The 27,296-nt window shown below is 44.6% G+C and overlaps 1 protein-coding gene across 1 annotated transcript in view; it reads right to left on the bottom strand.

Moving 5' to 3' along the window:
- The window catches only part of LOC146198141 (arylsulfatase B-like), a 36,069-nt gene extending 9,683 nt beyond the window's left edge, over nt 1-26,386 (bottom strand). Inside the window, exons 1-6 of the mRNA XM_084592570.1 lie at nt 26,289-26,386; nt 20,487-20,646; nt 19,145-19,257; nt 8,690-8,800; nt 4,896-5,021; nt 2,974-3,100 (exon numbers count right to left, since the gene is read on the bottom strand). Coding sequence (XP_084448696.1) covers nt 2,974-3,100; nt 4,896-5,021; nt 8,690-8,800; nt 19,145-19,257; nt 20,487-20,646; nt 26,289-26,369 — 718 coding nt within the window. The 5' untranslated portion in view covers nt 26,370-26,386. The remainder of the gene's footprint in view (nt 1-2,973; nt 3,101-4,895; nt 5,022-8,689; nt 8,801-19,144; nt 19,258-20,486; nt 20,647-26,288) is intronic.
- Nucleotides 26,387-27,296: the final 910 nt, after the last annotated feature.

Below are 27,296 nucleotides of genomic sequence, written 5' to 3'. Positions count from 1 at the left end.
GTCAGAGACGCGATGACAGTGGCGAAATTTCGGACAAATCGTCGGAAATAGGAGCATGAGGAGTTCCTTCATAGTTGACGGCTTCGGGAACTCAGCGACGGCGCGGAATTTGGCAGGATCAGGAAGTACGCCGTCCTTGGAGACGACATTCCCTAAAATCGCGAGTTCGCGAGCACCAAAACGACACTTCAGGTTAGTTGGAGCCCGGCTTGGGTCAAACAGTTCAACACGCACCCCAACCAAAGAAATTGGCTCTCAAAATCAGGAAAAGACGACAATGCCATTTAAATATCAGAGACAAGTATTCCACTTCAGGCCACGGAGAATCGAATCCATCATGCGCTCAAAAAGGGCCGGCGTATTACAAAGCTCGAATGGCATGACGTTAAATTCGTATAGGCCATCAGGTGTTACAAAAATTACAAAAACAGTCTTGGCGCGTGCGGCATCGGATAGGGGGACTTGCCAATATCCTGATTGCAGGTCTAAAGACGAAAAAAAATGCAACTGCATGTAAGCAGCTGATGGCGCCATCAATTTGAGGCGGCGGATAGACGTATTTGCGGTTGATGTGGTTAAGGCGCCGATAATCGACGCAAAACAATATAGTGCCATCCTTTTTATTTACAAGAACGACAGGCGAAGCCCACGGACTACTAGAAGGTTGAATGACACCCCGCGGAAGCACGCCTTGGTCTTCAAATTCTGTCGTTCAGCGGCCAAGACACGGTGTGCGCTTTGACGCAGCGGATTGTGGGTACCGGTATCAAACTCGCGGGTGACGGTAGACCTGCGGCCGATTCAGCTTTTTGAAACATCACACGAAGAGCGACGCGGGTTGCTCGGGTTCAGTAAGTTCAGTAAGTGAAGAAGCGCGACGCGAAGTGAAGAAGCGCGAGAAGAGCGACGCGAGTTCAGTAAGTGAAGAAGCATGGGCGCGCTGTGGTGAGGCGAGGCTTGCGTCGACAGAACCAGAAATGACTTCGGCTGCAGCGGCCGGTCGGCAAGCGGTCGGTCGGCAGCGGAACCAAAGTAGGCAGAAGAGGAAGGACCTGGCATGTGTTCAGCAGACGGGTCGTGAGTAATCCGCAGGCGGCACGATGCAGCGACGACAGTAACGCATGTGTCCTGGGACATCACACTCATAACAAATCAGTAGATTATCTCGAGTACGCCAAGGTTTCGAACGAAGCGGTGTCGGCCGCGGGGGATTGAAAGCGGCTGGTGGAGGGCGGAATGGGATATCCAAGTCGGCATCTGAGGACATCGGCATACATGGAGGCGGCGCTGTGACAGAAGCCTGCTGAGGAACAGTTGGCAACACCTCAGCCACTTGACCACGAATCACAGCCTGAAGGGTTGGGGCCAGGTTAGATGCCTCGAACGCTATGAAGAAGGGACAATTGTCTTGCGACTTCCTCGCACACGAAGTCCTTAATCTGGTTAAGCAGCGAGCTGCTGGTCGTCGGCACAGCTAGGCTGGAGAGTGAATCAGACTGCATGGATGGCGGTTGTTCTGGAATGCGCTGTTTGCGGAGCTCATCAATAGGTCTGACAAAGTGTGAAGATTTCGGCAATGGTGGTGGGGTTGTGACAAGCATATGGAATGCGTCTGCCTAGATGCGTTTTGAAATGTGTCTGATGCGATCCGCTTCCGGCATGGACGTGTCTACACGGGTGCACAGGCTCAGAACATCTTCTATATAACTTGTGAAGGATTCACCGTGCAGCTGTGTTCTAGATCGCAGGCGCTGCCCGGCGCGTAGCTTTCCGACAGCAGGGCGGCCGAAAATTTCGATTCAATTTTTCAAATCAGACATCATCCAGATGTCAGAAAAGGCCCACTTAAAGGCAGACCAGGTTGTAAACCTTGCTTCGTGGTTGTAGTACCACAGGCTGACAAGGTCTGTGAGGTAGAACACTACGTTGTTCAGCTTCATGGCTTCGCCCCATCGGTTGTGGCCGCTTACCAGATCGTAGGAAGCAAGCCAATCCTCCGCATCGTGATCGTCGGTTCCGCTGAATATGGCCAGGTCCCGCTGTCCGGGTGCACGCCTGGGCAAACGACAGGGGCAGGCGAAGAAGCAGAGGGCTGGCTCACGTCAGTTGTCATAATAAGTGCGATGATGCGGCTGTCGAGCTCCAGGATGGTAGAATAAGGGTCGATCCCACACCTCCACCAAGTTGTAACGGGGTTCATAGTAGCGAAAAGGACCGGATAGAAACCTCGAAAAAGCGACCGGTCTAGCCTTTCGTGCGAACAACTCGATCTCGCGCTCAGCGCTCACATATATATATATATATATATATATATATCCATTATATATCCATTATTATATGTATATATCCATATACATATATTGCCATTACCACGTCCTAATATCCCGCGTGCTAAACTGCCAGTTGCTCATACTGTTCCCTGGACGTTACCTTCTTTATAAACTTTCATCTGTGCGCCATCATCATCATCATCATCAGCCTGACTATACCAACTGCAGGGCGAAGGCCTCTCCCATATTTCTCCAATTAATCCGATTCTGTGCTAGCTGCATCCACTTGACCCCTGCGAACTTCTTAACCCCATCCGCCCACCTAACTTTCTTCCGCCCTCTGCTACGTTTTCCTTCCCTTGGAATCCAGTTCGTTACCCTAAGCGACTGTGCGCCATGTCATTCCAAAAGCGACGACAGGGCGTGGGCACTTGCACGTGCATTCCCGAGCTAGAACGCGTGGGCGCTTCACTGACAAAAAAGGTAACCAACTTTCACAAGCACGCAGCAGATCATATGAAAGAGTGCAATATTAGAATCGACAACCTAAATTATCATTAAATGCAATGACTTTGGAAAACATCATGCTGTAGCATTGTCAACGGATAAGGGTAATTGCACAACCTTGGAATGGTTGTTTATTTTTACTGTACTGCTGCCTTATGATTAGCTAATATCAGGCTGTGCCTCCAAGATCGCTTACCTGCGTACCCTATTCGATTCGTGTCGCCAATGTAGAGGAATTTCCGCACGTTCTCTTCCGGTGGTCGGAAAAGGTGCCCAACGGTGCCGATGTGCGGGGCTTGCATGCTGAGAAATAGAAACAGTGGCTGCATGCACAGCAGCGCGCACATGCGCCGCTTAAGAGGGTTGATTTGGTGAATTGGTTGAAAACACTTTCACACAAAGAAATTCCAGGGGTGCACTTAAGTCTGCTTAGGTGCAGTAATGTGAAAGCGTTTTTCTTACTGCTACCAATTATGTTGTCTGAGGCGAGATTCATTGTCTTCGCTTTGTTTGGATTTTATATGCGCAGATTTCGAAACGCTTTCGTTCCTTTCCATAACACATACCCAGGGACACGTTTTTAAAGTTTTGTTAACCTTTTTTTTTTTTTTTTTTTTTTTTTGCTGGCACTGTTGTCATTTTCCTCAGCGCCATCCGCATCCTTAGCTAGACCAGATTTGCTGAGTCGCGTTCTCAGTCGGCGTGGAGTAGTGGTTTGCGCGCACGGCTGACGAGGGGAAGTATGGTGGTTCGATTTTTGGTGAGTTTTCTCTCTTAAATTTGAATTCGTGCCAATTCGGTCTGATGACAGGCTGTGATGACAGGCTCTGTCCGCGCCACTCATGAGCCAAGAAATGCTTTCGCATTAAACCATTCTTAGGCCATGCATGCAGCTGGGCCGCTTAGTTTGCCATTTCATTGGTTATCGATGCCGCGTTGACCCCCCCCCCCCCCCCCCCCCCCAAGCAGCTAGTGCTGTTGTCAGGACCATCATTGATCGGGAACTTCTGCTTGGGATGGATGAATGCAGTGCTCATGCTGTCTAGCCAAAGGGGATCACTGTCACGCCCTTTCAGAATGAAACCTTAGAATGTTGGTGGCATAAATGCCTCGATGCCGCGTAGTTTTCAGAGCAATATGCAGTTTCTTCTCAGCCGCGGCCATGCGTGGTATATGGGTTGTGCGAGGTAGCGATACCCCATGCTGTCACGAAGTTGGGAGGAGCGATAAGAAAACCTTCCAGGCCTCTTGGATGCCGAGTAAAACATGGTACTACTAGGCCATGCAGCAGCGTTCTTACGGCTTGATTGAAACGGGACTTTACGCCTGGTAATCAGTTGCAATCAGCTGCGTGCTGAGTAACGCGGTAGTCGAACAGGAGCCATTAATGTTGTCGAGTCATACCTCTAGATCTTCCGCCAATTTCAAGTTTAAACTTCCAAAGTCAAGCCAGCGTAACACCAGTCTTTACCCATGACCTTGCCCTGTGCCCTTAAGGGAATGTCGTCTAGACAAACAATACTTAAAAAACGCCATGACGTCACGAGATGATGTGATCACTTTGTATAAAGAGGCTGCCGAGCTTCTGCCTCGCCAGTCATGAGTCAGGAGCCGAGCACGTCGGATCGAGAAGCTCGTAACGCTGCTAAACGTCAGCTTCGCCAACTAAATGACGGAATCAGATTACCTAGCGGATATAGCTTGTCCAGGAAACGGATTGGCGAAGCAATGACACAGAACCAAGCCAGTAGGGGCAGGGAACCCCTGACCACGAGAGGTACTACTCGCAGCAAACAGGGAACGGACCGGTGACCGAAGGCGCGAGAAGCGCGCTGCTGAAAACATCACTCAAGTTAGCGCCCAAGCCTCTGGCGTTTCTAAAGAACGGCTTACAGACTACACCAATCGCTTAGCGGAATCAGCATCGGCCACCACATGGTTCAAGCGAGGCTTTACGGTGGTTACCTGTGTCAAGCGTGCGGCCGACCATAGAGTAAGAAACCCTATGCGGCCGACTATGTCACTTCAACGACTTCATTTCGTTACGAACAGCTATCACGCGACTTTCGGTTTAACTAAGCTGAGTCACGCATTGCTATTTTTCATTTTCTCACTCACCTCAGAGGCATCATGATCCTTGATGATGGTCTTCGCCCTGCCCAAGAAGATGTCCATGGAGTAAACCCCGTAGGCATCTGTCATCAGCTGCTCGTTGAACCAGAAGTCGTAGCCGCACGATCCGTTCTGCAGGCAGCCACCAGAAAGAACGAACCGTTAAGCATGCCATAAGACTGCACTATTCTAGAAGTGCCCTCTCTTTTGGTTAGCGCCGTACTATTGGGTGAAGAAGCCTTGGCGTCTGTATGACCGCCGTAATATGAAATATGCAGCCATTTCGAACCACGAGCATTACACACGCGGGAATTTCACTGTCGCATGGGCTGCGGCCGTGTTCAAAATATTCGTACACGTCCTTGAAAGAATTGTTTCGCGCTTCCAATCTCCAGCTTTTGTGCAGAATTTCGCAACAATTTATATTTCTGAGGTCCTAAACACGCTTTTTTAATTTACAAGGACACACCTTGACAGTACAACCGGCTGCTTATTTTCGCGGAAGAAAAAAAAAAAAAACCAGATAAGAGCTTCTCGCAGGAAAAAGGCCTCCTGAGAGTTCATGTCTTTTTAAGCCGCGAGATTGAAATATGTGGATAATAATTGTATTCACATGTGATGACGCACTCTTGACGCGAAGTGCAGCGCCAAAATACACCGAGAAAGTAAAGACAACAAACCAAGCCTCACCCACAAAACAAGCAGCGTTAAAGGCGACCTTAACCCAATGAACAGCCGCTCCAGCTGTTACTGGTTTCACAAGCCACTGGCGCACTCGCATTCAACTTTTCTCTTTACATGACACCGCGGCGGAATGTTCGTGCAAATAAACATTTGATTCTCGACAAGGTCACTCTTCTAAAGGTAACCCTTAGACGAAAAAAATGTCGAATGTGATTGCTTGAACTGAGTGGTTATAGTAGACTTAGAAAAGTAGCTGTCCCGCTATACTATTGCTAAAGGTCTTTGTTAGCACAAAAATTCCCAGAGTATCTGCTGTGAGTTTGTCTGAGACTCCTCTGTCCTTCACGGGAAGAAATGTTCTATGGCTTTGAATATAGTTTGAAGGAAACTGAATATGTGTGCAACAGACAACTGAGCTGGGATCGCGGAAAGAAGGGAGCAGTAAAACCGATGATTGTATGAAGCTTTTTTTCTCCGGGTGCATTATGGGCTACCTGTACATGTTCTGTCATTTGTGTACAGCGACTTTCTTAATCGCTTAATCGCCGCATCAAGCCGAACTGCGTGCACTGTCACCGTTGCAATGCTTGTTTTATTAAGGCGAAAACCTTTCAGCGCTCATACTCGCGGTGACCGTCCGTCCGTTACATCGAAAGGCTGGAAAAGTGCCAGCTATGACCCTCCCTCGCACCGACGTACACCTTCCTCGCTTCTCGGCCACAGGTGGCGGCGCTGAAGCGCATGCGCAGCTTTCGCATAGCAACCGTGACGTCACCTGCACTGGCAGGCGGAGCGAGTACCTCCTTCGTCAGACGGGGTGTGTTCCCAAATCGTAGGATATTTTCCATTTCGTGGGAAATGCAAGCTACGAAAGGAAAACATAATATTTATTTTCAACCCATTAAAAATGTGCGAAATTTCTGCTGTTACATATATGTTTCCTCGAGAAAATGTGCAGAGACATAAGGAAAACGCCGAGCTGACCTTTTTCGGGGAGCAGAATTTCTTCAAGTCGTCACTTTCCTTCCTGGCCTAGGTTGCAAATTTGCCAATGAATTGCGTGCGTGACACACAGCACAAGCGCCCAGAGTGTGGAATTCCGGATTCACTTAAGGTCGGAAGGGGAGAGCATTATTTTCTCATAGTCCCTTGTGTGATATCTTTTCACGTACGCACTGATTTCCGGAGCTCATTCAGACACATTCCGAAGAACGTTCTGTGGCTATGCAACCAAGGCCAGGGAGGAGACATTTTTGTCCTTGTGCCCTGGACACGATCAGGCCTCGGCCTCGGTCGAGGGATGCGGAGGAGAGAAGGGGGTAATTAAATGGAGAAAAAGTGCGAGGTCGCTAGGGGCGGGGTTAGCCCAGGCCGCTAGCCAAAATAATGTTGCTGCTGGAGTCATAGCGTTTCTAAACAGCATATATTTAGAAACAGTGTCAGCCTGCACAGATAGCTTCTGGAAGGCGTCATGAAGAACTATCTCTTTGGTTAACATTATGCGTGGGATAACTATTTTATTTTATTGTGCTGTGCTACTTTTGTAATGAATTTGATTGGATGTGTCCGCTGTTAAAATTATTCCTTCACGAACGATTACTTCGAGGGAAAATAGGGACATTTTGTGTTGACCCCATGGGAAAATACAGCTAACCAATGTGGCAATACTGCAGACGTGTCGTTGCAGTCGAGTGAGTGAGTCGGACGGCTCCCAAGCGGCCCAGTGATTCCGCACCAAGCGGTTCGGATAAGCGCAGGAAGGAGGATTCCCCCAACACCAAACGGCGGAAGATCAATGAGAAAATGCGTCAACGACGGCTCCAGGCTTCTCGTGGGTCTATAAGGCGAGAGATGCGGAACGAAAGCGTTTGCGACGGCTCAATGCTTCGCCTGAGACGAAAGCAAGAGCATGTTAGCAGTCACTGGCCGTCGAAGTGGCGCGGCAAAGGCTCTTAAGACTGCCAAAGTGCCCCCATAGTTTTTATTTCCCAGCATGCCTCTGAATGCAGTTAGCGTGTCATCATATAACGCTGTGGGTGTAATGGCACCAAAATGGCCAGTGCGGCCACGAATGCCGGCGCCAATTTAAGCTACCTTGCCATCCCACCGCTCCCCTACATTCAATACTCTCTATTCGTGTATAAATTGGCTTGTGTGGCCCTCTTCCCACCACGTCCATAATTCCACTATAATGGCTGTCGCCGGATTATCGATGGCAGTGATTATATTTCGCGCGACGCCATAACTCGCCTTTACCTGCTTTTGTACACCGTGACGCTGCCATGCTCATCTTTCATAACCTTATTCTTCGCATTGGTATTTCTTTGTATTGGCATTGTTTTTCGCAAGGTATTTGTCAGTGATTTAGGCTGTCCACATCTCCGACATTGTGGAAACTAGCATTTTATGACGGCGAGCACTCTTCAAAGAACAGAGAACACTGCACTTACGAAAACCAGTGACATTTTCCCAAGCTGTGGTCACGTGGGTTACTACAGTTATAATCACAGCGTTTCGCCGCAAGAGGCAACATCAGTCGTTTTCATGCGACTTTCCGGGCCGAATTAAAATTACAAACCCTAATTTCTTGGGTATTGTAGCGCTTGATATATACCATAGGATGCAAGATCCTTTCATTTACACCCTAATACCATTACATATTTTTGTCACTGTTCTGTCCCTTTAATATGACTTCCAATGGGCGTTTGTTCGGCGTGACCATGTAATCTACATTGATTAAATGATTTATTGATATATCGACAATCCGCCTTTTTCACAAGGCTGCTCTGCGCATGCGCGCTTCTCCCCTGGTTGAAAACAAATCACGAACCCCAGCTGCGCATGCGCAATTCTTGGCCTCCGCGATTAGCGCAGTCATATCTGATCTCGGAGGCCATGTGTAGTTAATATTCGTGACAGGCGTATGCGATAGATGGCGGTAGCTGTCAAGAACACACACCGTCATTTCGCTGGCGGCTGCATCTCCCAAAGACGTTTTGAACAAGTAGCGGACGAATTTTAAACCACACCCAGAGGGCGTTACATTTTGTGAAAAAGGCGGATTAGTTGTGAGTTTTAATGACAGAGGCGGGAAGCAATTCGGCAACTGCACGTACATAAGTAACCGTGTGGGTGACGTAGTCCTCGCCGTGGTTGAGAAAACCGACGTAACTGTCAAAGCCTCGGCGCGTTGGAATGTGGCTCCAAGTCGAACACCCGATATGCCACTGAGAAAGAGAAAAAAAGAAAGAACATTGAAAGTCATGTATAATCTTCGATAGCTTGTTGTCGTTCTTCGAGCCGAGAAAGTTTGTTCTACTGCAACAAAATAGTGATTACAAGATTCTATGCAGCCATCTACGCCAAAAGAAAACAGCAAATAACTATTATCCTATGCGTTCCGCATAGTCACTCACCATGAAAATAATGGGGCAACGATGAGCAGCTCCTAAAATCACCTTCCTGGGCAGCGTGGTTCAGTGCTGTTAAAAAATATGTGACCTCATGGCACTTGAAGGAGATGTCGCAATGCGGGGCATGATGAGTTGCATCTTAAGGTTAGCAGGTAGAGCAAGTTCGTTCATAACAACGCGCACATAGGGCGCTGTGCGAACGTATCCGTTCCTTAGTGTTTCGTTATCTCTCACTGTTCCTAACTTAAGAATAAGCACACGCTGACTTTAGGGAGGATGGTTTTATGCTCTGCGAGATGAAGAAACAGCAGCGCGGAAGCTTTTCAGGGGCTACCTGGCGAATGACTGGCCTGCAGTGAGCCCCCTGGCAACATCGGACCGGCGAAGTTGTGGGCTTCAGGCTAACCACAAGAAATTATAAATAAGCGGAGATGTCCCCTGAACTTCCTATTTTCACACCCTTACATATAAAAAACGCTCTAACAGTAGTGACCAGCATGATTAACTCAAAATACCACATTGGGCGATGTAGGCCTGAAAGAAATAACGAGGGAAACACAAGAAAGACCGCCCAATGTTGCTTTTTTATACTACTTGATTGCTACGTGCGTTTTACGCTAGATCGCCTAATGCGTTGGATTATTAGTTCCTAGATTTGCTAGTTACGCAATATATTATGATGGCAGGTGCTGGAATGATCGCCAAGGACCCTTCTCGACTTCGTTGCAGCCGACGACTCGCTGGACTTTCGCATTTGCCCTTAAACATGCTCCAGGAAGGCGATGTATACGACAGCAGCGGCACTCGTTTGACAGCAGTACCGCGAGCCCCGGACCTTTTCTGACAAGGCAGATAGATGATGACGTGGATGAGTGGCTCACCAATTATCAGCGAATAAGCAAACACAATCGCAAGTGCCTGCAGAAACGTGCGCAATGTACCGTCTTTGCCAAAAGTACCAGGCTGCATGTTTTGCTTCTCACTTGTATTATAAAGCCGATAAGGATTCCCACTTTATTACAACTAGTTAAGAAGTGAGGACAGGTACCCACCTTTACATTTCAGAGATTTAGAGCTTCAGAAGTAGTATGAATCCGCTACCACAGGGCTGAAAAGCAGATTCTGCAGCCTGGTTACTTTTGGCAAAGACGGTACATTGAAGAGGTGCTGAAACTCTGCAAAGCTGTAAATCTTCTAATGTCAGAAGACAGAGTTGGCCACCTCTTAAATGGCATCGCAGAGGACGTCTAGAACTTTTATTGCGATAGCAATACTGTGCCAGGTTTCGGCCCGCCGCGTCTTCCCGCAAGGGCCGCGTTTGACCTTGAACAGCCGCGAAGAAGAAGAAAAAAAAAGAAGGAGAAAAAGAAGGAGGAGGAAGAAGAGGGAAGAGGAAGAGGGGGAAGAGGAGGAAGAAGAGGAACGCTCGGTCACCGGCAGCTAATGCTTTCGTTCCACATTCTGTTCAGCAGCAATTCTGTTCAGTTGCTTGAAAGCCACTGATGGCAGAACAAGAATATCACAGCTGTACAGTTCGTTTGCGAGTGTCGGTAATGTCTACTGCATCATTTGTTGGCCATAATTGGTACGGCATTTATGAACATTCCAAGGCTCTGCTTTGTGTAAATTATTCACTGTTTTATTTTGTTCTAATCCAGCGAGTCTGACCAGGGTGTCATCGCATTTCATTATTGCAAGTTTGTAGTTATAGCACCAGCCTATAGGTATATATATATATATATATATATATATATATATATATATATATATATATATATATATATATATATTATTGGTATAATGCTATGCGTCTGAAAAAGACCAACGGTGTGATAAAAATGTGGAACTTACATGCAATGCGTACGACCCGTTTTTGTAGAACAGCAAGTTTGTTAATATTTTCAGCTGTTGTTGTCGCCCATACGAGACATTCATTGTTAATTATAGACGAGAACAAGTTGTTATAAAGTAGCATGGTAACAGTCATAGATCACTCCGGAGCAGACCAGGCAGCCTGCAGGATAGCACAGCGACTTATCTGCTTTCTACGTTTTACGCAGCCGCCTCCGGCCAGGTTTACGACGAATTGATCATCGGCGCCGACGACCAGTGCATCGCCCATCCAGCCGGGATACTGCCGTACTTCACACATGCGACTACGAGCCCCTCGGATATGCCGCAAGCCGCGCCTGCGCGACTCGTGAAAGGACACTGACACCACGTGACATGGCCCATATATAAAGCCACACCGGCCTGGACGGATCATCACTCCGGAGCAGACCAGGCAGCCTGCAGGATAGCACAGCGACTTATCTGCTTTCTACGTTTTACGCAGGTATGTTGTCTCCCTAGCGATTGAATTTTTAGCTCCTGGTCTGCTCCAAGTGAGGGTGTTTTAAGTGTGTTTGATTTTTGTGCTGGTTTTTAGTGTTACTAGTCATTAGTGTTTACTTTGCTAACAAAATGAGCGACAAGCCACCTACGACTATAAAAGAGTTGGCCAAGGCATTCGCAGACTTCGAAGCTCGTTTCGACGGCAAAGAAGAAAGGTTGAAAGAGGCCTTGAAAGAAATAATCGAGACAGAACTGGAAAGTGTGAAACAGTCGGTGCAGTTCATGAACGAAAAGTTTGAAGAATTCAGGACTAAGATGATTACGCTGAAAACAGAACTTGCTTCTGTAAAGGATGAAAATCACGAGCTCAAACAGGAAAATAACCGTCTTGGTAAAGAATTGAAGGAGTTAAGGAGCGAGGTTATTGACCTCCAGCAATACAGTCGAAAGAAAAACTTGGAGGTAAAGGGCATTCCCTTAGAACAGGAGGAAGACCTCTTTCAGACCATGGAAACCATTTGCACTTCATTGAAATCAGATATTCAAGAAACAGACATAGAAGTTATACATCGCGTCCCAACGAAAGACAAAAGCAAGTCAAATATCATTGTGAAGTTTACTTCCCAGAAAGTCCGGGACAGTGTCCTGAGAGCAGCTAAGAAATGCCGGCTAAATACGTCTGTGTTAGGTTTTGATGATCCCGACCCCATCTTCATTAATGAACACCTTTGTCCGGCGAATAAACTGCTCCTCGGAAAAGCTCTTGCAGCAAAACGAGAAAAAAAATGGAAGTATACTTGGGTATCCGACGGCAAAATCCTCATGCGAAAAGCAGACAAAACAAAGGTACTTCATGTGACATGCGTCGAAGATCTGAGCAGAGTTGTCTAAACAGATGGCATACAATATTTCCCAGATAGAGCAAGCCAGGCTTGCGCACGATGACTTATCTATCTTAAATTGCAACGTACGAAGCATTCGCAAAAATTCTGACAATCTTCTAGCGTACCTGTCACAGTTTTCATTCACATATGACGTGATTGCTATCACAGAGACGTGGTTAAGAGAGGCCGAATCCGTTTTTATTCCAGGCTACAAAATGCTGTCACTATCAAGGTCTGGCAGTTCACGTGGCGGTGGGGTTGCCCTTTTTGTCAAAACTGCATTACATTATTGTAGCTCCGATATTAAGAAATACAGCAACGAAGCAATTGAAGCTCTTTTCATTAAACTTCAGTGTGGCCCCGTAATTGGCGTGGTTTACCGTCCTCCGAATTCTAAAATACCACAATTCATTTCTGACATGGAAACTATTTTGATGTCATATGCGAGTATAAAAAATCCCATTGTTATCTGTGGCGACTTCAACATTGACCTATTATCAGACAACTGCAGTGACTACGTTTTTCTTCTTCAATCATTCAATTTTAAAAATGTCATCAACTCTGCAACTCGGATAACCAGTCAAACTGCATCCCTCATCGACCATATGTTGTGTAACCTTGATATGAATTTTCGGGCAGGTGTGTGTGATGTTTTGATTGCTGATCATTGTCCGACATTTATGTTCTTGCCCCGATCCTGTATGTCACCGTCTAGTCAAAATCATCCAAAGCGATCTTTCCGTATTGATTACACGTGAGTTAGAAATATACTTAAGAGCATTACTTTCAGTACTATATGTAATGATGACGACGTAAATATTGAATTTGAAAATTTTCTCTCGTACATCAAAAATGCAATCGGCCAATCGACACGGGAGTGTGTCAAACGCAACTACAAAGATCCTGTATGCCCATGGATAACTCAGGATATACTTGACGTCCTGAAGAGAAAGGATTCATGGTACAATAAATGAAAAAAAAAAACAAAGTAAATGACTATTACCGAACGCAGTTTAAATATTACAGGAATAAGTCAGTAGCCATGATCAGAAAATCGAGAAAACTGTATTATACCAAACTGGTTAGTCAAAACAAAGGGGACACGAAACAACTATGGAAGATAGTTAGAAATGCAACTGGTATAGATAAACACAAAGAGGTCACCCCATATAGCATTTCTCTTCAAGTTGCTAATGATTTCAATGAATACTTCACTAACATTAGTAATAGCCTTTCTAGCCAATCCCCACTATCGCTATCTAGTTAATCTGTACCAACAACTGTATGCGAACATTTTCATTTTCGCGCTATTACCACTGAAGACATAAAAGCTGTTGTAAGTAAGATGGCAGTAAACAAAGCAACCGGTCTTGACGGCATTCAATCAAGGGTAGTCAAAGATAACATAGATATCCTCTGCCCTTACCTTTGCCACTTGTTCAATCGTTCCCTAGAAAATAATCGCTATCCTGATACACTGAAAGTTGCTAAAATAGTTCCAATATATAAAGCAGGAGATCGTAACCAGCCAGGTAGTTACAGGCCGATATCGGTACTAAGTGTGATTAATACACTTTTCGAAAAACTAATAGCAAAACAAGTAAAAACATTTCTTGACAACAATAATATCATTACACCTCAGCAACATGGATTTGTCGAAAATAGGTCAACTTCCACAGCAGTGTTAACTTTATCACAAGCTATTAATTCTGCCCTGCATCAGAACAAAATAGCTGTTGTTGTTTTTTTAGATATTCAAAAGGCATTTGATACGGTATGTCATCCTATATTGTTGCAGAAATTGGAAAGTTACGGTTTTGTCGATAACTCGTCCAAATTTTTTCACAGCTATCTATCTAACCGTAAGTAAAGAGTACTTATTAATGATTTTATATCAGATGTCAACGATGTAACCTGTGGTGTGCCACAGGGTTCTGTTTTGGGTCCCATGTTGTTCTCACTTTATCTCAACGATCTCCCGCAAGTGCTACGCTTTTCTCAAGTACTACTGTATGCAGACGACACCGCTCTTGTGGTTACTGGGGAATCTCTTCAGGCAATTCAGAAGATCATAATGAATGAGCTGACAATGCTGTCTTCCTGGTTCCTCAACAATCGCTTAACGCTGAACATTGCCAAAACTAAGTATATAATCTTTCACTCTAGACACAAGACTATTAACAATACATTTACACTTACTCTAGGTAGCTCGTTAATAGAACCAGTTTCTTCTTTTAAATATTTAGGGGTTATATTTGATTGCCATTTACACTGGAAAGAACAAATTAACAACGTATGCAAAAAATTAGCATTTGGGTGCCACACGCTCATTAAGGCGAGATACTATTTTCCTTACGATATACTACGTTCCCTCTACTTCTCGTTTTTCCATTCACATATCAGTTACTGCTGTGAATCTTGGGGTCAAACATATAAAACATATTTGTCGCCTTTACATCGTCTTCAAAAGCGGGCATTGAATGCAATAACAACTAGTAATTTTGATCAATCCAGCAGCAACATTTTTGATGCCAACAATATACTATCGTACCTAACCTTGCGTAACTACAAAGTTGCGCTTGGGATCAACAATATAATTAGCACTAACTCCCCCCTTCCATTAAGTCTATTTGTCCAGCCTTCGCGTAATACTAGGCAGGCATCTAACTGTAATTTTAACCTTCCCAAATGTAGAAATGTGTATGGTGAACGACTGATGGAGTTCAATGGTGTTAAAATATGGAATGAATTGCCGATCGAGGTAAAAGCCGCCAGAAATTTTAAATTGACATGTAAACTATATTACCAGTCTAATCAAATTCTGCCTGAATTTCTTTCTTAGTGAAATTCCCATATGTAGCCTAGTTCTTGAAACATGCTTTACACTTGTATTTGTTGTTGCGTAGATGCAATAGCGTGTGCGCAATAATTTTTGTGAGTGTATGGTGTAGTTCGCTTGCACTTTATTGTACTTTGTAACCATATTCTTTCTAATTTTTCTTTTCTTCATTGTAGTACTATTATGCTTATCGATTTTATTTGGTACTCATAATTATGTGGGTATTTTATTTTACTTGCTGTTTGCTGTATTCTTGTCTATGTACGCAACTGTAGCAGTAATGTTGCGTTTATATCACAACTGTTCCTTTCAATCATTGATCCTCTATGGCTGAACCTGATAGTAATATTTGTATTTGGACCGGCCACTAGCCTACTGAGCTATCGGTCCAAACAGTGTTTGTACATTTTATTTGGTTTTGTCAATAAAGTTCCTTGAAAAAAAAAAAAAAAAAAAGCAATGACGACATATGATACCAACTGTTTGAGAAAGCTTGCTAATTAAGTAAATGATATGGTCGTTCCACGACATATATATGTAAAGTATACACCAGGTGTGTTATAAGACCGCACAAATTCTGCTCTGTTACTGTCTGGATCTATCAAGGGTAGCTCAAAATGTTTATGGCGTTGTTGAAACAACACAGCTTTAGTTTTATTAACGTTAATTTGCAAATAGTTTCTTAAGGTCCAAGTGTTTATTTCATTTAAAGTTTTATTCGCTTGAATTGCAAGATCAGTACTTTAAACTTCTGGGAAAAACACACTAGTATCATCTGCATATATTATGAACATAGCATTGCTATCGACTTGGACAATATCGTTAATATATAAAGAACTAAGAGAAAGGGGCCCAAGATACTCCCTTTGAGGAGCGCCAAAAACAGCGGATTCACTCTGGGAGAATTCACCAGCGATGCTTACAAACTGGGACCTGTGTTGCAGATACGACGAAATTAGCAAGAAGGCGTTGCCTCTGATACTATAATGATCCAATTTTCTCAGCAAAACAGAGTGATTAACTAGGTCAAAGGCTTTCGAAAAATCTAAAAACAATCCGAGTACCATGTGTCTCAACTCATAGTTATGCAATATGAGCAAAGAGAGCTAATTCTGTCGATCTGTTTTTGCGAAAACCATATTGAGCATTAGTGACAAGGCTGTTTTGGTCAGCGAGATAGGACAGTCGTTTCAGAGTAATCTTTTCTAGGCTTTATAAAAATTGGCAGGATTAACATGGGACGATATGGGACGGTAATTTCCAATTTCATTTTTGTTTCCATTCCTAAACATTATGACAACGTTCGCTGTTTACATGACACGGAAAGAGTTGGCACAGCAAACACGCGTTGAATATGTGAGCAAGGCAAGGAGCAATGATATCGATAATCATCTTTATAGGATGTATCTGCAAATCTGACGCATCTGTAGCTTTACAATTATTCAGCGATAGCAATGTCATTACGACTTCAGTTGTGGCAACCGGCTCTAGAAATGTTGTTTCACGATTTCGGGCACCCATAGAGGAAAATTAGTGTTTTTTACTCGATGTGTTTACGAAGGAAAGGAAATATTCATTAAAAACATCTGCCAGTGCTGCCCCCTTCAGTTCTATCCGATCTTGAACTATTTTTGGCGTTAGTTTTTCAGTCTCTTCAAAGGTAGAATTTAAAACCTCTCAGACATTTTTAGATCGACCATGGGCTGTATTAAAGCGGCTTAAGAAATATTCTTTTTTAGCGACACAAAGAGTTTTAGTGGCAAAGTTCCCGAAATTTCTGAACTTTTCAAACGCTTCAGGACACCTGCCTCGTGTAAATAGTTTGTAAAGTTTGTCTTGTTTTGTCATTAACTGCAATATATAGTTGTTGCGCCATGGATTTCTACCTTTATTTATGCAGGTAAATTTTGTAAGGGGAAATGAAGTATAGTATACGTCAATAAACTTTTAAAAAAATTTTATATACGCCTAATAAATGCTGCTTTTCTCAGACATCTTCCCAGCTAACAGTAGAAAGGCGCACTTTTAACTCAGATAGTGTGTGGTCATTGATAAGAAAAACTAATTGCTGGGCTAGTTGGTACATTACTCCTAAAAGGAAGGTTTCACAGAGCTAACAAATAGACACTAACAAATTGACACACAGGGCAGGTGCACACCAACATTTTTTTTTTTCGAAACAACACCACATGGGAACTTCTTCAAAAAGCAAATGCTCCCACACCGTTGGCAACATATGTATGCCAGTTTAGGCCTGTCTTAACAAAATTCAAAAAACGACTTTTACTAATAAATAATGATACTGATGAGTAACTGATGCATTCCGAATCTAGCATTTTTATATAAGAGGTTTCGAGCAACTCACGGGCAAGAGTATCCCTGCTCCTGCCTAAAATCCTGATTTCTGTGAACTTCGGTTCTCACTTTGACTTGAATCGCACGATTGTAAATGGGCAGGTAGATGTAAATTCGAACTGTTTTCCAGAGTACGCTCGGACTCTGCAGCCAAATTATTCACACTACGGCCAGTTTGGCCGATGTATACCTTGCCATAGGTTAAGGGGATTTGATAAATAACCCCGGTGGCCCATTTGACGTAGGGCCTGGCGTGCTTTTTAGAGCAGCCTTGTTTTCTATTGACATCGCCTGCGACTCGTACGCACATGCCAGCCAATTTTGGGGGGCGGAGACCATCCGGACTCCGTGTTTTCTAGCGACCCTCTTCAAATTGTGAGCCACCTTATCCATATAAGGGGCAACAAGAGGTCTGGTTGCGACCTCCTCTTTATGGTACCTTTTTCACAAACGATTGTGTCCTTTCATACTCTGCATCAAGGACTCCGTCACGGCCACCGCTAGGTGTTCAGGATAGCCCGCTTATCGAAGCCTCTTCAGCTGGTTATCGAAGCTCTCCTTTACCATGTGACAGCAGGGTCTCTGTAAAGCAAGCTTTAGCGCTTCCATCATTATTGCTCGCTTAAGTATCTCAGTGTGCACAGAACCGCAAGGAAGCAAATCCTTACAAACTCTGGGACGATAGCACCAGCAGACACCGTTTTGTGTGAACTTAAGATTTAGGTCTAAAGACTGCAAGCAATCATGCTCCGGTATTTCCGATGTGAACTTTAAGTCCTTCCCTCAATCCTGAAAAACATCTAGGATTTGTTCCACGGTTCTCTTATAAACCCGTCGTCCTGTCTTTTCAAAATGACTAAAACGTCGTCGACATATCTAAAAACCTTGAGAACTATTCCAGAGTCAAAAGTTACAAACAGGGGCCGGTCGATAGACGCAAGAAAAATTTTACATAACACGGGAGCAACACAGGAGCCAATACAAATACTCTTGTGCTGTAAATACAACCGGTTGTTAAAATTTATAAACGTAGAGTTCAGGTAAACTTCAATAGGGTCATGTTATTGTCAAAGATCATAGTAGCAGTATTCTGGAAGGGTGATACCATTCAGTTCAATGCTTTCTTTGACAGACACAAAGAGTTCTTGATGAGGGATAGAATAGTAAAGGTCTGCCACATCCACCGAAAAAGCATAATCTACATCTGCTATATTCTGAGACAAAGCTCACAAGACCTCAGGAGAGTTTCTGTAAGGCTGTAATGAAAAGGAGTAAGGTGACAGTGAAAAAAGAGAGAAAGAGGTGCCGGTAGTGGAAGGCTTCGGACGACCACAAGGCTTCCTTCATGACAGTCAGGAACTGTTAGTGGAGTGTTTCTTGAAAAAATATGTGTGAAATATTAACGAAACGTTGTCTGTAATTGTATCTACATGTCTTGCTCGAAATCTTTGCCTCAATCTATCTAAAAGGTTAAACAGCTGATGAGCTGTGCTCCAATTTCTTATTAAGAAGTAACGTAATCGCTGGTAAATTTTTTTAAGCATTCGCGAGTGCACTACCTTAGCTCTGTTTTGAATCATGGGAAATGATGAGGAAGAGGATGAATTGACCATTGTTGGACCAAACTTCAAAACCCGCCATTTTTTCTAACTCAAGGGGGGCCCCTGAGAACGGAGGACCTGGTTCAGTTGAACCCTTTGAACCCAGGATAATACGGCCCTGGCTGCGGCTCCAAACGGAACTCACCTTTCCCACAATGTGGTTCTTGTAACCGAGCCTTCTGAGATGTTCCGGCAGCAGAGTAATGTTGAGCGGCACTCCGCTGGGCGCCGACGGATAGACCAGGTTTTCATCCAAGCCTGCATCACAAAGCCGTATCGACGTTGATTGATAGCCAGACGATGGTATTCATGGTCCGATCGCTATTACAGCCCGACTAACAGAAATACGGGACCTCTTGAAAGAGTTCCTGAACATTTTGCTCTTCTGAAAGAATTCCCAGCGAGCCAGACAACAAGAGCAGGTCTGATCTAAACGGGTCTAAATTGCGCATTCTCAAATACCAGCAGGTGAATTATTTATGTCATTGACGACGAGCTCGCCAGGTGCTCAGAATGCTGACGTCACTGAACTTGTGCTATCGTGCTAAAAATTGTATGTATACTTTTTCTTGTGCTCATGCGTCATATTAACCACGCAAAATAAGGATGGCGCGCACGTACCAAAACCAAAGCGCCCAACAAGGACGCAGATGTGGACTACTCACTCCGGAATATCGCCGTGGCAGCGCACTCAGCTGCAAACACAGGGCCCAAGTGGAAGACTGATTCCTGGAACCCTTGTCGATAGCCTGCATTTGTCCGCCATCGGACCTACTGCTAAATTGCAGATGCGCTTCACATCCCAGTTTGACAGGGGATAGATTAGTAGACTGGGCTGCCTGCATTCACCCCATGTGCGTACCACTTCGAAAATTCACCAATTATTGTAGCCATACCGCAGGATGCTGGGTTCCTGTCAATTTCTAGGGGGAACTTGGGGCTGAGGAAGCACTTCTGGCAAGTAAGCTGGATCCCTGCGGTTAACTTGCGAGCATGCATGCATGTTGCTTGCTCCTGGATCGGTTGCATATTGGTACAAGAACCGGGCCGATGTTACCGCGTATAACGCGCATCTGACTCCCTTTGACTTTTCAAGGGCAGACAATACCGATTAGGGCCCCAATAGGTTACTCAGATTTAGACGGCACAAGTCCGACTTGCAAAACTGACTTTGGCTTTAGATAGGCTGTTGGGTTACATTGGTGGGGATATGGTCTAACCACGCTCCCAACACTGGACCGTCCGAATGGAGCTGTAGAGCTGATGCTGGTTCAACGTTGCCCGCCTACATTCAGAGCCTCAGTATATTTGCCTTGCCCAGGCCACTTTGTGCTACATGCATGTAAACCCATTCTATATATACGTATCCTTCGCCGTATCTAAAATCGCGCCTTTTCACTCTCTTGTGGCTAGATGTGCAGCAAGAGTTGGCAGATTACATTCAAATAGCAAACTACAGAGGGGGTGCAGAAATCGTTCTGGCGCACCGAAGCGAAGTGGGTATAGCCCCGTGAGCAGGGCGGCCCTGGATGGCGAACACAAGGGCTGTGCGTAGTGGTTATTGAGCACTACCCCGTCTGCAGCCAGGGCGTCCAGATTTGGTGTCGGTATCTGAAGGAGCCCATGGAAGCTGGTGTCGGCCCAGCCCTGCAAGCGTGCCATAAAACCCACTTTTGTAATCTGCATTCATTAGTCGTGCGGAGCATGTGTATTTCATGTCGCAATTAATATTCAGTGTCACGTTTCTTATTTACCGTTTTTTTTAGCAAATGCCAAAAATTAAACGCAGGCCCTGTTGTAGCATCAAGAAAAAAAAAAGACATTCAAATACTTTTTAGAGTGGCTCTGTTTTGTTGGAATATTCCTCCAAAGACGAAGATGAACTTCTGAACGTTCTCTTCAGCAGCATTGCCATCCATATTTATCTGAATACTCCAGTCCTTGAACATATATACTTACATTCTACAATGCACCCTGGCCAATCCCCCGCCGTGGGTATGTGCCATTTTATTTGAGATCATCATCATCATCATCATCATCATCATCATCATCATCATTATCGTTTGGTGTGTGCTTCAGAGCACGTCGGAGAAAAAATAGTTTGCGTAGGGCATTAGCTGCAACGTTGTCAACATGCTCTGTCCAGGAGAGGTTATTGCAGATCCGCAGGCCAAGGTACTTGTATGTATACACTCGAGAGAGAGCATTGTTTTAGCAGTATAGTTAAACAAGAGAGGCTCCTTTTTCTGAGTTATATGCACGAACACTGTCTTATCATAATTAACGCACATTAGCCATTGGTCACACCATGTTATTGCCTTAGTGAAATCGTTATTTAACCGGACTTGGTCCTCAGTAGTTGTAATCTTTTCATATAACACACAATCGCCAGTATACAATCTACCAGAAACTGAGATGTTATCGACAATATCATTAATAAAAATCAAGAGGAGTGGCCCAAAAACAGATCCTTGGGGAACGCGGGAATCAACAGGAACTGGAGAGGAAGAGAAATTATTTACGCTAGCGGTAACACAGGACGTTCCACATCCGCCGCTATTGGATGAGGGTGGCGCTGGTGAGCACACTCAAGGTTCATTTACAGGCGACATTAATAGCCAAGAAAGCAGAAGGTCGGACTGCCGTCGATGTAGCTCAGTTGGTAAAAGCACCAGACGCGATATTCTGAGGTCATGGGTTCGGTTGAAGAAAAGGGAGAGACGCCAGCGCGATCCCCAACTTTTTGCCGATCTTCGTGGCGACGATGCCGACGACTGGCTTGATAATTACACCAGAGTCAGTGCGTTCAAGCGCTGGGATGACTCCCACAAGCTACTCAACGTCGTGTTCTATTTGACTGACGCCTCAAAAAATGCGAAGGGTTTAACGCTGCTGAACCGAATATGGAGCGAAAGCATTAGCTGCGAGTTGTTGTTGGCTTCTTAGAAAATGGCACGTACCCACCATGGAGGATTGGTCAAGGTATGGTGTCGTCCACAAACTCAGTTATAAGCACAAGCCTGTCGCAAAGCGAGATTGTAAATAATTATAAGACTGTAGCTATTATAATTGTGAACATAAAAAAAATTTTTTAATAATTTTGATGGAAATAAAAAAATCCGAAAGAATTTCAAAAAGGGTTGGCAAGTTAACCTACTATAGTTGATTTATTATAGTCGTGTATGAGTCCACAAATTGTGTCTAACGCAACTCTATTGGCACTTACATCGAACGACAGTAAAACGGGTAGGGACAAGGGGAGTCCTAACCTAGAGAGGTGAATCTTCAGGTATATCCTTCTCTGAAGCGTAAACCGCCGGGACGAGAGGAAAAAATGTTCTATTGATTCCACTTTTCCGCTTGATGCACAAAGGTTTAAAATTAGGGCCTGGATAAACTACAGACGCAATAAGGGCAGATCTCGCTAAGTAATCAGCCACATCATTTGAAAGAACAGCTGCATGGCCAGGGACACAGACAAAACGAACTTCTTTAAAAGTACGCGGAACAAAAAAAAAAAAAAAAAGAAGAAATCGACTCAAAAAAATATTTTTTTTTGACAATTAAAGTGAGATTGTCACAGATAAACAATTAGCAAGAATGATTACTTGTGATACATGGCATGGATATTTTTTTCAAAGCCAATTCAATAGCTAAAAATTCTGCAAAGAATATAGGAATATAATTTTGGATACGGACAGAATAACTGCGTGTCAAATCCTGTGAAAATATGCCAACTGCAGCGTTTTAATGGCTGACTGAGTCATCTGTAAAGATAACAGTGTGATGGGGAAATTTTTCTAAGTGCTCAGAAAGAAGACCTTTTAAAATGCTCGAAGGCATACATTTCGCATGGAAGGGGAAAATGTCGTCATAATGAAAGTCCAGTGCGGCCTGCATGTCATCAACCCATTGCAAAGAACTCAAGTCAACACTGATTGATGCTAAAAGTTCTTGTGTTCCAGTAACTTGAGGCCGTCTATAACGTGGCCTATGATCAGATAAGAATAAGGTCAGTTGGGATGCAAAACTTGGAGGAATGACTTCAGAGGGCGGATCTAGCGACCTGGTGAAAGTTTGTACCGTACCCTGAGCTGTTGGAAGCGGGGATACGGGCTTCAAGATAAAGCAGAGCGTTTGAAACAAATTTAGGAAGACTAAGACAGAGACGTAGCCCCTCTTTGCTCCGGTGCCGCTTCTGAAGTTGCCGAGTTTTTCCTGCGAGCGATCGTCTTGCGCCATGGTGCTCCCCATATCTTAATTAGCGACCATGCGAAGACATTTCGTTCCCAAGTCCTATCGGAAGTACTCCACGCTGCCAACACCGTCCACAAGATATCTTCTAGTTATCATCCTCAGACCAATGATCTCATCGAGAGCTTTCATCGCACCTTTTCCGACATGATATCCATGTACGTCAGTCCTGATCATAACAAATGCGACACAGTGTTGCCTTTTGTTACATATGCATGTTATTTCGCCACTCAACGCAATACTGGTTACGATCCTTCCTTTTAATTTATGGATGTCAACCCACCACAACACTATTCGACACCGCTTTATCTGCTCCTGCCTCCTCATCTGCATCGTTGGCCGACCAGTTTGCTACACGTATGGTCCATTGCCGACGAATTGCTCGCCGCAACCCCGAAGCCGCCCAACAAGAACGGAAACACAGCTATGATAGCACCATCTCACTGTCTCCTTTTCGCCCGGTGATGAAGTTCTCATCAGGACGCCAGTCCGCAATCATGGATTGCGCGAAAGGTTTCTCACCGCTACATCAGTCCTTACACCGTACATCAGCAAACATTTCCCTTGAACTATCGCGTTGTCCTTTCGCATACCGACGTCTATCGGTGTCGGCGCTCAGAAGTTCACGTTTCGCGCATAAAGCCGTACGCCCTCCGGCCCGCTTCTATCTAAGCAACGACCAGGGTGGCCGCTTCCTTGCCGTGGGGATTTGTGTGAGCGCGGGGCCCGAACATTCCCCTCTTTCACCTGTACATACTCATAATCATCCACACCATCAACCAGGTGATAGAAAAATGCTCGGAATATAACCAGCCCTTATACATAGCATTCATTGATTACGAAAAAACATTTGTCTCAGTTGAGACCTCGGCGGTGATACAGGCATTGCGAAATCAGGGGGTACAAGAGCCGTACGTGAAAGTGCTGGAAGATATATATGTAGTGGCTGCACAGCAACCATAGTTCTGCATAAAGGAACTAACAAAATTCCCATAAAGAAAGGTTTTAGGCAAGGAGACACGATCTCCCCAGTACTATTCACATCGTCACCCATCATGACCTGCTTTCTTCTCTCCTTCCCCTTCCCCAGTGCAGAGTAGCAGGCCAGATTTGAATTATTCCGGCTAACCTCTCTGCCTTTTCCTTTCAATAAATACATCTATCTATCTTGCTTAGACGAAGTATTCAGAGACTTAGAATGGGTGCAGTTAGGAATAAGGGTAGGTGGAGAATATCTTAGTAATTGGCGATTTGCTGATGACATTGCCTCGCTAAGTAACTCGGGAGATGAACTGCAAATAATGACTGATGACCTAGACGGGAAAAGTGGAAAGGTAGGCTTAAAAAATCAATATGCAGAAGACTAAGTTAATGTTCAACAACCTCGGGATGGAACATCAGTTTACGTTAGGAGCGAAGCACTGGAAGTGGTAGGCGAATATGTCTACTTAGGACAGGTAGTAACCGCAGATCCGGATCATGAAAAGGAAATAACAAGAAGAATAAGATTGGGATGGAGCGCATTTGGCAAGCACTCGCAGATTATGACTAGCAGCTTACCGGTATCGCTCAAGAGGAAAGTATACAACAGTTGCATCTTACCTGTACTCGCCTATGGGGTTGAGACGTGGAGGCTAACCAAGAGACTTCTACTTAAGTTGAGGACAACTCAAAGGGCTATGGAACGAAAAATGGTAGGGATAACATTAAGAGATAGGAAGCGTGCAGAGTGGGTCAGAGATATAACTCAAGTTACTGACATTCTAATAGAAATTAAGAAGAAATGGACATGGGCAGGACATGTAGTGCGAAGAGAGGATAACCGATGGTCGCTTAAGGTAACAAACTGGATTCCAAGGGAAGGAAAGCGTAGCAGGGGGCGGCAGAAAGTTAGGTGGGCGGATGAGGTTAAGAATTTCGCAGGGGTCAAGGGGATGCAGCTAGCACAGAACCAAGTTAATTGGAGAAATATGGGAGCGGCCTTCGCCCTGAAGTGGGTATAGTCAGGCTGATGATGATGATGATGATGATGATGACTCATAATCGTCATCATTCACCGTTGTTCAGAAGACCGCCCGCAGAGTTCCAGATACTGCCTGGAATAAAGACGTTTTTTTCGAGTGGTAGGTCGCAATATTTATACTCGGCATTCACCATTCGGTATTGCTTTAATACATAGTAAAAATTGCGCGTGGGTATGTACAGATGGGCTATTATACAGACGATTTGCAAGGCACTCAGCGTTTCTGTGCTGCATTGTCTTGATAAAAAATAGAACTAAAATAAACAATGATAAACGGTGTTTATCTTTATAAACACCGCTTCACAGCGGAAGCCAGTTCAGTTGAAAGTCCTTTTAGTCATATATATTCGTTAATTGGAGCATCATGCGGATAAATGAATTTTTGGTGGAGCAGCAGGTTTTGTTTCTCTTTTTATTTTAGTACCTCGCTTTATAGAAAAAAAAAAAGGGGGGGGGGGGGGCAAGATACATCCGCAGAAGGGGAAACGAAAAAAAAAAAATGTTTAGTATAGGAGACAGCACAATGACAAGGTTCATTAATAATGTCACAGTTATGAAGGAAAATAAACAAAGATAAACGGTGTTTATCTTTATAAACACCGCTTCACAGCGGAAGCCAGTTCAGTTGAAAGTCCTTTTAGTCATATATGCTCGTTAATTGGAGCATCATGCGGATAAATGTATTTTTGGTGGAGCAGCAGGTTTTGTTTCTCTTTTTATTTTAGTATCTCGCTTTATAGAAAAAAAAAGGGGGGGGGGGGGGGGCAAGATACATCCGCAGAAGGGGAAACGAAAAAAAAAAATGTTTAGTATAGGAGACAGCACAATGACAAGGTTCATTAATAATGTCACAGTTATGAAGGAAATATATCATTGCGTATTACGGCTACTGCATTTCCTGCAGAAAATTTTCGAAGCGTATGCGACGCGGTATGGTTATTAATCTTCGAGCGCGGTATATTTCGTCAAGAATAGATACTGCACGTTCCCGCCGAAAGAGGAAGACACTTACCATGTCATCAGCGAGTATGAAAATGATGTGCGGTTTTCCGGAGCTTGAACCCATAGCAGCCTGTGCCACGGTCTCAATCATCACCAGCGTCAACAGCGGAGTCGCCATCCTTAGGGAGAAAGCGCATGGTAGCAATGAGCGTGCATCAGAAGATGGCAATTCGTCGCCGTGACTTTCAGTGAGCTGCATTGCAGAGTACATGGCCACCAAAGGTAAAACAAGTCAAGCGAGCGGTTGCTGAACTGGCCAACATTAAAGGGGAAAAAACATCAGGGCGCGTTCAAGCTTCGCCTTAGTAGCAGACGCCAAGCGCATTTAACGCCTCGTTTTTTAATACTTTCAAACTTTTTGCTCAAGTTGGCTTTTGGGGAAACGAAGGGGCAAAATCTCACTTCTAAGCGAACAGCTATACACTTGCAAGAGCTGCATGTGTAGGTTGTCGGTTCGAATCCCATTCACAAATTAGCCTGAAACTTGACTACTAGGTGGGCGCAAACTGGGAAGCTAAATGATGAGACGCTCCACAAGGTATGGTTTGGTTTGGGGGGCTTAACGTCCCAAAGCAATTCACGGTATGAAGGACGCCGCAGTAGAGGAACGGAAATTTCGACCACCAGGGGTTCTTTAACACGCACTGATATCGCACAGCATACGAGTGCTTAGCTTTTCGTCTCCACAGAAAAACGGCCCCCATGGCCGGGATTCGATTCCGCGTCCTTGCGTTCAGTAGTCGAGTACCATAACCACTAAACCACCACGGCAGGATTGCACAAGGAACGGTCGCGTCGCAATTTTGATACCAATTCAGGTGCGCATTTTCTCCGACACCGCGTTTTTCTGTTCGCGATGCATAAAACTGTACATACCAGCGCGCTCTTTCAGCAAGTGCATAGCAGCAGTGCGAGGTTGCGTAGGCACATCCGGCTGACCTATTTTTTGATAACTTTCTTTATTGCATCGTGCATAAAATGAGTTGAGACAAATAATAAAAGAATAAGTGTTTTATAA

Source organism: Amblyomma maculatum, chromosome 2, assembly GCF_055883805.1.
Source record: "Amblyomma maculatum isolate TAMU_Amacu chromosome 2, ASM5588380v1, whole genome shotgun sequence".
Lineage (NCBI taxonomy): Eukaryota > Metazoa > Arthropoda > Arachnida > Ixodida > Ixodidae > Amblyomma > Amblyomma maculatum.
The sequence above is the reverse complement of the archived record's forward strand: the minus strand, read 5'-3'. Positions and strand labels throughout refer to the sequence as shown.